Here is a 10,468-nt window from a genome sequence, read left to right on the forward strand (position 1 = left end):
CTCTCTCTCTCTCTACACAGAGCCTCACCTCACCTGGATTTGGGGACTAACAGATGAATGGTTTCTTTGTCCCCCTGTTTCCCCCTTTATGTAATGCCTGTCTGTTCTCTCTATTCCACTCCCTTTGGCTTTTGTCTTCCATCTCTCGCACAGTGACCATGATCATTTCTTTACTATCCAATGAGGAGAGACAAACTTATCACACAAGTCAGAGTTATACTTAAACTAAATCTTTATTCACTTATTAATAAGGGAGCAGGTCAATATAACACACACATATAAAGTGAACCCCCAGATAATTCATTGAGAGGCCTGAGACAAAAAGTACAAAGGTATTTTATAGCCAAGATACACCCCTTTCAACCTACACGACGAACAACAGATGTACTGTCACGCCCTGACCTTAGAGAGCCTTTTTATTTCTCTATTTGGTTAGGTCAGGGTGTGATTTGGGTGGGCATTCTAGTTTGTCTATTTCTTTGTTGGCCGGGTATGGTTCCCAATCAGAGGCAGCTGTCTATCGTTGTCTATGATTGGGGATCATACTTAGGCAGCCTGTTTCCCCACCTTAGTTTGTGGGATCTTGTTTTTGTACAGTTACTGTGTAGCCTGCAGAACGTTACGTTCGTTTATCTTTTGGTGTTTTTTTTGGTGTTCATCTAAATAAAGAAAGATGTACGCTTACCACGCTGCACCTTGGTCTCATTCCAACGACGGACGTAACAYGTACAGAAYGGGTCACAAGGTTAAGATTTGTATGAAAGATACCTATAATTCACAGTAGACAGTATCTGCTGTAAATACAGTTCTCATTGTGTAGAGACAAAGAGTTTGGTCCTGGGTTCATGTCTCCCTGGTACGGTATAGAACAGAAACATTAACTCATGATCTGGAATGCTCATTAGGCTTTTCTTTTTTTTTACCCAAACGGCATAAATCTCCTGTCAGTGTCAATTCTCCCAGAGGCCCATCCTCAGTAGAACACAGATGAGCGTTCTAACAACCCCTTATTCTGTTGCAATAAAACAACCATTTGATGCAATAAAAGCATCATACCATAACCATAACACACACACACACACACACACACACACACAGCAAATTCTAACACTGAGAGTGTTAAATTTAACACTGGTCCAGTGTCTATGCAGGTCCACACTTTTCAATGTTTAAATGAACATACTGCTTAGTGTTACATGTCCTTAGGTTAGGGCGTCACTTAAGGGTTTTTACGGTAGTTTGAAGGMATSTAGAGCAGAAAGAGTATCTGGATACCATGGAGACCTGATTCACTGACTGAATGTTCTGTCACAGATTTGTTTTGTGGATCGCCAAATATAACTTTTACATTCAAGCCAAGAGAAACAAATTGACTCAGAACAWAATAAGACATGTTTATTTTACCAACTTGTTTTTCGCTACTTTCAGAGTAGCTCAGCTAGTTAGACAGCTTTGGAGCCATGGATTGTGAACCTTTCGTTGTTTTGCTACCTAGCTCTTTTTGAAACCAGGTACAGAGGAAAGAGACATTCATCTACACAAATGCTGTTTACATTGTTAAACATTCTGAATGAAGACTTTCAGGGAACCTCAAGGCCACTCTTAACTTTTTCACGTCCAGACCCACTTTAGCCCTTCCTACGGTCGCTCTCTCGACTCCTTTCTCCTCTCCTTTCTCCTTCCTCCTCTCCTTGCTCCTCTTCCTCTTCCTACTCCTCTTCCTCTTCCTCTCCCGTCCTCTCCTCTCCTCTCCGTCTCCTCTCTATCGCTCTTCATTCACTTTGCTCTCCGAGAGTTGTTTGGAGTGAGGAGAGAAAGGGCATGAGAAGAGGAAGCAGAGGGGGATAAACTTTTACGCCGCGTGTGCTTGCATTCTGATTTTTCTAATAATCCTGGGGTCTGGCTCAATCGGGCATTCGGAACATGCCTCTAGGATTCCCTCAATTTGTATATTAGGTGTAACTAACCCTTTGTTATCTTTCTCAAAGACAGCTGTGTCTCGGGACTTTGCGCCATCCTCATTGCTACCCTCCCTTTGTTAGTCTTGTCTGGAGATGGAAGGAAGAGCTGAGAAGAAGAGAAGAAACCCTCTTTTTTCTTAAAACACGGGGATAAGCCATTTAGACCTTTGCTGCTTGGTGTAGTAGGATGAAATAACCCTGTAACACTCAGCGGGAATCCTAGCCAGACCCTTTCGCTAGCTGGAGGATCTACCAGTTTTTTCTCAGGTTGAGGATATATGTTTTCCTATGACCTATATGATAAAAAGAAGAAGCTAACTCTCCTCCCTCCTCTCTCTCTCGCTCCTTGCTCTTCTTACTCCTCTCTCTCCCATCTCGTCTATACTTTCTCCGCCTCCCCTGGAAAGTCCCAAAGAGAAATGGCACTAACCAGATGAAAGCCTTTTAGTGATATACCTTTGAAACTAAGTAGCCTTTGTGGATATTACCTTCTACTATATTCTTCTATTATATTTAGTGATGACGGAAGAGATGATTGGAGTGGTCATCAGGGATTCACTGCGTGGGATATTTGGAAGAAGAAGAAAGCCAACACATTTCTATCTGAGAATTAAGAGAGTGGTGTCATGTGTCAGGTCGTTACTGCAGGCGGTGAGACGGGTCAGGGCGCAGACACAGAACTGAGTAAAATATAACATACATGATTACCGCATAAGAAACAAACCAGTAAAAGCTTACCCGCAGGAAGAAAACACACCATAACACAGCAGTCTAATAACACTCAACAAGGAACAAAACGACGCACCAAACCATAATTAGGAACCAGAGGGTTAAAGATAGAAAATGATTAGAGGTCATGGGAACCAGGTTGTGTCAAACAATCAAAGACAAAACAAATGGAAAAATAAAACGGTAGATCGGTGGCAGCTAGAAAGCCCGCGACGACGACCGCTGGAACGCTGCCCGAACAAGGAGAACGGCACCAACTTCGGCTTAAAGGTAGAGTTGTGACGATGGGTCAACAAGGTTAACTGCGCGCATGAGATGGGGAGGACTGCGGACAGAAATGAGATGGTTGCTTTGTCCCCCTGTTTCCCCCTTCGTGTAATGCCTGTCTGTTCTCTATCCCACTCCCATCTTTCTCGATCCCACTCCTCACTCTCTCTATTCCCACTCCTCTCTCTCTCTCTCTGTCTTTCTCTCGCTTCCTCATTCTCTTCCCACTCCTCTTCTCTCTCTATCCCATCCTTTCCTCTCTCTTCTCTCTCTCTAACTATCCCACCTCCTCTTCTCGCTTCTCTACTCATCTCTCGTCTCTCTCATCTCTCTTCTCTTTCTCTTCTCGTGCTTTCTCTCTCTCTCTCTCCCTTCGCTCTCTCGCTCTCCTCTCTCTCTCTCAGTCTCATCTCTCTCCTCTCTCTCTCTCTCTACCCAGACGGCCTCAACTCACCTTGCGATTTGGGGACTGACAGGATGAAAAATGGTTGCTTGTCCCCCTGTTTCCCCCTTCATGTAATGCCTGTCTGTTCTCTATCCCACTCCACTCTCTCTCTCTCTCTCTCTCTAGCATTCTACACAGAGCCTCACCTCACAGTCCAGGCCCAGCACTCTTACATGACCTTCCTCTATGAGACTGAAGGTTACCCAGAACCAGAGGTCCGCTGGTTGGACCTGAATGGCCATAACCTCACGCATAACATCTCAGTGACCCAGTCGTCCAGGGCCCCGGGCCTGCTCCTCTCCCTCCGCACCCAGTTGGTGATGCAGGCTGGTGGGGCAGTCAACTACACCTTCTCCCTGAGGAACCAGCTCCTGGAGCAGGTCATGGAGAGGTCACTGAGCTATGGTGAGCTGATGTCCKCTGAATGGTTTGATTGAATACCTCGTTTCATTGATTAATGATAATAGTAATACTCTTTTAAGTTACWTTTTTTTTTAAAGCGTTTCAAAACAGATGAAAACAGTTGATATTGAAAGCAGATGAATAGCAACAGGACAAAAAAACTATATTGAGACTGGGAACAGCTCTGGTGGACATTCCTGCGGTCAGCATGCGAAATAGCCTTCTCCCTCAAAATTTTAGACATCTGTGGCATTGGGATAAAACTGCACATTCAAGAGTGGGATTTTAGTGTCCACAGCACAAGGTGCAACTGTGTTAGGTTCTTTTTTTTCAGAGTAAATAACTCACGGACATTAGAGAAGCTTTAACCAAGTTTAATCATTTCCCCAAAGGTTCTGTACAGCTGAAAACAGACAGCAAAACATTTSAGACTTMACAGTTTATATATTCGTTCTACTTAAGACACTCCCCTTTCTCTCCAATCCTTACATTTTATGGCTCTACAGGAAGCTAACAAAGAGGGTAACAGGATACCAAACATTTATTACTCTCTTACTGTAATCTACTGTACTAATCTACTTTCATCTACTGTATCAGCACACCTCCTCTCCTCCATCAAACACAAAGCCTTCTTCTTTCTTCTGAGAACCATTAACTTCTAACATAACCCAGTCTCTTTCATTTCCTTTCATTCATTTACTACCTCAATGATCAAAGTTTAGCCGAACATGTTGTAATGATCATTCTGTCTTGATATGCCACACCTGTTAGGTGGATTGATTATCTTGGCAAAGGAGAAATGCACACTAACAGGGATGTAAACAAATTTGTGCACACAATTAGAGAGAAATACGCTTATTGAGGCTATGGAAAATGTATGGGATTTTTTTTTGGAGCTCATGAGCTCATCAACACTTTACATCTTGTATTTTCATTCAGTTTACACACAGCTGTGCCTGTGGAGACATGTTTCCTAGGAAACATAATATTTTTTCTTAAAGGGGAAATCTGTTCAAACAATAACAAAGAAGACCTCACCTTTTTTGGGGGGTAAAATGGCTAAGGGATGGGGGTGTAGCTATAGATACAAAGACTGGCCATTCATGAGATCAAAATATATAGTTGTAACCATGTTTTGAATACAGTATTTGTTTACAATTATATATATTTTTTTACTAACATTGGAGTAAAGCAAGCTTACAGTGCCTTGAAAAAGTATATTCTGTAGTTGTTGATCAGTCTCTCACAACAGTGGCCCACTCTTCCATGCGGAACTGCTTTAACTCAATGACATTTGTGGGTTTTCAAGCATGAACTGCTCGTTTCAAGTCCTTTCAAGACATCTCAATTGGGGGGCAATTACTTTTTCACGGCACTGTATATGTTGGGTTAAGACTGTTGAACTAAGCTCATGAGGTATGTACAGAGCCTTCAGAATGTATTCACACCCCTTTACTAAATTCAAACTTTTGTAAAAAAAACTAATTAAAAAACCCCCACTAATGTCTTGATTAGATACGTATTTAACCCCCTGAGTCAATACATGTTAGAATCACCTTTGGCAGTGATTACAGCTGTGAGTATTTCTGGGTTAGTCTCTAAGGAGCTTTGCACATCTAGATTGCACAATATTAGCACATTATTCTTTTAAAAATTCTTCAAGCTCTTGTCAAGTTGGTTGTTGATCATTGCTCGACAGCCATTTTGAAGTCTTGTCATAGATTTTCAAGACGATTTAAGTCAAACCTGTAACTAGGCCTCTCAGGAACATTCAATGTCATCTAAGTAAGCAACTTTACTTTATACAGTATTTGGCCTTGTGTTTTAGGTTATTGTCCTGCTGAAAGGGGAATTTGTCTCCCAGTRTCTGTTGGAAAGCAGACTGAACCTGTCACGCCCTGATCTGTTTCACCTGTCCTTGTGCTTGTCTCCACCCGTTCCAGGTGTCGCCTTCCAGGCGTCTTCCCCACTTATCTTCTGGGTATTTATACCTGTTTTCTGTCTGTGCTAGTTCGTCTTGTTTCTTCAAGTCAACCAGCGTTTTGTCTCTTCTCCTGTTTTTCCAGTCTCTTTTTTTCCTCGTCCTCCTGGTTTTTGACCCTTGACTGTCCTGACATTGTTCTTGCCTGCCTGACCTCTCTGCCTGTCCCTGACCCCGAGCCTGCCTGCCGTCCTGTACCTTTGCTCCACCACTGTATTACACACCTCTACCTTACCTGAGGCTGCCTGCCGTCCTCTACCTTGACCTCTACTCTGGATTATCGACCCCTGCCTGTTTTAACCTGTCGTTTKCCTGCCCCTGTTGTTACAATAAACATTGTTACTTCACACAGTCTGCACTTGAGTCTTACCTTGATTCCTGATAGTACGAATTGGCCAATGACTGACCCAGCAAACTTGGACCAGCTCCGCAACGACATCTCCTCCCAAGGAGCCCTCGTTGGTAGSCACGAGGAGTTGCTTCGCGGTCTGATGGAAGGGTTCCAGGCCGTGTCCGAACGTTACGACCTAACCTTGGACGCATTGCGAGAGCAATTCCGTGGGTTGTCTACTAGGAAGCCTACCACGACGGTAACCTCCCAGCCCCCTTTGTAACCCGGCTGGTAGCAGCGTCGTCATCCCGGCTTCCCGGGAACCCCGCATACCTCCCCGGGAGCGCTACGATGGCRATCCCAGAACCTGCCGGGCCTTTCTCTCCCAGTGCATCCTCGTTTTCGAGCTGCAGCCTTCTTCGTTCCCCTCAGACCGCTCGAGGATAGTGTATATCATTACGCTGATGTCCGGGAGGGCACTCGCCTGGGCCACGGCGRTGTGGGAGCAATAATCTGCCAGTCAATCAGTTATCCAGACGCCAGGTGCCGTCCCTGTGGGGGAGGGGGTACTGTCACGCCCTGATCTGTTTCACCTTGTGCTTGTCTCCACCTCTTCCAGGTGTCTTCCCCACTTRTCTTCTGGGTATTTATACCTGTTTTCTGTCTGTGCTAGTTCRTCTTGTTTGTTCGAGTCAACCAGTTCTCGTCTGTGCTCCTGTTTTTGAGTCTTTTTTTTCTTCTCATCCTCCTGGTTTTTGACCCTTGACTGTCCTGACCCCACCTGCCTGACCACTCTGCCTGAGCCTGCCTGCCATCCTGTACCTTTGCTCCACTTCTGGATTACCAACCTCTGCCCCTGTTGTTACAATAAACATTGTTACTTCACACAGTCTGCACTTGGGTCTTACCTTGATTCSTGATAGAACCAGGTTTCCCTCTAGGATTTAGCCTTTTGCTCAGCTCTATTCTGTTTTTWTTTATCATTAACTCACAAGTCCTTGGTGATGACAAGCATACCCATAACATGATGCAGCCACCACCATGCTTGAAAATATGAAGTGGTACTCAGTGATGTGTTGTGTTTGCCCCAAACATAATGCTTTATATTCAGGACATAAATGTAATTTCTTTGCAAATTTTTCTGCAGTTTTACTTCAGTGCATTATTGCAAACAGGATGCATGTTTTAGAATATTTTAATGTACAGGCGTCCTTCTTTTCATTGTGTCAATTAGGTTAGTATTGTGACGTAACCACAATGTTGTTGATCCATCCTCGTTTTTTTGTTCCTATCACAGCTGTTCTGTTCTTGTTCTAATACTTACCTATATTACTTACCTTGCATTTGGCTCCCCCTAGTGTTGATGTGGAGTATTTTCCTTTAGCTAGAAAATGACCCGTCATGTGACCTGTTAGGAGGACGTKGGTCATTGTTGCCTCGTGTAGAGCTCAGAGTGCTCCGTTTCATTTGTCTGCTTACAATCTTCATCCATCCTTTACGTTGTATACCTTAGGAAGCTTTGTCACGGAGTATTTTCATTCCTTTTTCATATATCTTTCGTTTCAGAGCATTATTTGTGGGATAGATGTACAGCACTAGCTTAATTGCTACCGTATGTTAGCCTAGCTTTTGCTAGTTGTCAGTGTGAGCAACATATCAGGTTACGTTCATATCTAGTATGTATTTTAGGACAGATTACATTGTCTGATGCAGACATTATTGTGTTTTGTGTTTCAGTTTCACGCTCTTTCAACTCACATCTTGGGAACATGGAGACGCTTTGAGGGTTGTTGATGTGAAGGGGTTTATCTTGCTGTCAAAATATGCACAGTGACGCATACGGAGAACAGCATAACAGCCATTCAACTCTGTAACTGTTTTAAAGTCACCGTTGAAATAAAAGATCCCAGAAATGTTCCATACACACAAGGGAGGCTGGTCTCAGACGATCCCSCAGGGGGTCGGTGAACCCTCAACCTTCTGGTCCGTACCCTCGAGTGGCATCGACTTGTGTGACAAAAGCATGCTGAAGTGGCAAATATCCTCGTTATATGGATATCCTCGTTTTTAAACATAGGGTCACTACAGTTTGTTACTTGTTTGTGTGTGTCATTCTGGGCCAGCTGTTTTTATCGACAGAAGATGGTTAAATGGAAACACCCTAGCTGGCATTTGTCACATCTATTTTCATATTCATCCCAATATAGGGCTTGCAGCCATAATTAAAAAATACTAGACAAGTTAATTGAAACATAGCTACTGTCACCCTTTGGCCAAGAGTGCATTTCCTATTGGGCTAATGGTTAAGATGCCTGGTTCTCCCTGTGGGAGACTTGGGTTCAGACCCCACCCTGTGGCATTGAGTCAAGCTGAGACCATATTCCCGTCTTGACAAACATTTACTCCATATTTGACAAACATGGAATTAGCTAATCCTTTAATTTGAGTTGAGTAGTGTTTACAGCACAGAAACCACAAACACCCTTCCATTGGAACATACAGGCCAGTGTATTTTCTCTCAACCACAGAACTGTTATTAGAAAGAGGAGCCTAAATCTCCTGATGTTGTGTGTCAATCTGTCTCGGAGCCGGAATAATGAAAACAGAAAGACAGATTTCCGTTCTTTACAGTTGCCACTATGGGGGCTGGTAGTGTTCTCCTGGCATCTGCCAAATCTAGATTTGTCCGTCGGACTGTCAGATGGTGAAACATGATTCACCACTCCAGAGCAGGTATTCCCAAACTGGGGTATGGGGTTACAGCTGTCGGGGGCCAAATAAAAATGTGATTCCCAGGGACTGGGAGACTAGTCTGGATTGAGGAGAAAGATGAAAACCAAAGCGCCAAGGACCTGTAATCACTGCAATAGCGGTTTCAAGTACTCAGTATTTTTTATTTCGAATAAGTTTACAAAATTGTCAAAAATACTTTTTGCTTTGTCATTATTGTGTATTGTGTGTAGATTGATGAGGGGGGGGGACGGACGGACGGACTATTTAATCCATTTTTGAATAAGGCTGTAACGTAACAAAATGTGGAAAAAGTCAAGGGGTCTGAATACTTCCCAAATGTATAGTGTCGTCAGAAAGCATTCAGACCCCTTGACTGTTCCACATGTTATTGTGTCACAGCCTGAATTTAAAATGGATTGCAYTTTTTTTTCTGGTCCACACCCCGTAATGTCAAAGTGGAATTATGTATGTAGAATTTTTTACTACTTAATTTAAAATTAAAAGCTCAAATGTCTTGAGTCAATAAGTATTTAACCCTTTGTTATGGAAAGCCTAAATACTTTCAGGAGTAAAAATRTGTTTAGCAAAAAAACATTAAGTTGCATGGACTCACTCTGTGTGCAATAGTGTTTAACAACATTTTTGAATGACTACCTCATCTCTGTACTCRACATATACAATTATCTGTAAGGTCCCTCAGTCGAGCAGTACATTTCAAACACAGATTCAACCACAAAGACCAGGGGAGGTTTTTCAGTGCCTCGCWAAGAATGGCACCTATTGGTAGATGGRTAAAAATAAAAAAGCAAACATTGAATATCCCTTTGAGCCTAGTGAAGTTATTAATTACACTTTGGATGTTGTATCAATACACCCAGCCACTACAAAGATACAGGCGTCCTTCCTAACTCAGTTGCTGGAGAGGAAGGAAACCACTCAGATTTCACCATGAGGCCAATGGTGACTTTAAAACAGTCACAGAGTTTAATGGTTGTGATAAGAGAAAACTGAGGATGGATCAACAACATTGTAGTTACTCCACAATACTAACCTAATTGACAGAGTGAAAAGAAGGATGCCTGTACAGAATACAAATATTTCAAAACATGCATCCTGTTTGCAACAAGGCACTAAAGTTAAAATGTGGCACGGCAAATCACTTTTTTGTCCTGAATAAAAAAAGTGTTATGTTTGGAGCAAATACAACACATTACTGTGTACCACTCTCCATATTTTCAAGCATATTGTGTAGATATTCCATAAAACAAATCAGCCGTTTCCAGCTTCAATAGTAATTTACAACATTAACAATGTCAACACTGTATTTCAATTTGTTGTTATTTTAATGGGCAAAAATGTGCTTTCTTTAAAAAACAAGGACATTTCTAAGTGACCCCAAACTTTACGTTTACATAACGTGCCATTGGAAAATAGGAGTGATGGTTGATGATAATGAGCCTCTACGCCTATGTAGATATTCCATAAAACAAATCAGCCGTTTCCAGCTACAATAGTCATTTACAACATTAACAATGTCTTCACTGTATTCCTGATCAATTTGATGTTATTTTAATGGACAAAAAAATAAATAAATTGATATCACCCCAAAAAATTGCAGC

At 42.5% G+C, this 10,468-nt stretch overlaps 1 protein-coding gene across 1 annotated transcript in view; it reads left to right on the plus strand.

The window, feature by feature from the left end:
- LOC112073906 (CD276 antigen) overlaps window positions 1-10,468 on the plus strand; it is a 43,119-nt gene that overhangs the window by 28,529 nt on the left and 4,122 nt on the right. Inside the window, exon 3 of the mRNA XM_024141140.2 lies at window positions 3,529-3,807. Coding sequence (XP_023996908.1) covers window positions 3,529-3,807 — 279 coding nt within the window. The remainder of the gene's footprint in view (window positions 1-3,528; window positions 3,808-10,468) is intronic.

The sequence above is a fragment of the Salvelinus sp. IW2-2015 genome, unplaced genomic scaffold, assembly GCF_002910315.2.
Source record: "Salvelinus sp. IW2-2015 unplaced genomic scaffold, ASM291031v2 Un_scaffold2415, whole genome shotgun sequence".
Taxonomy (NCBI): Eukaryota; Metazoa; Chordata; class Actinopteri; order Salmoniformes; family Salmonidae; genus Salvelinus; species Salvelinus sp. IW2-2015.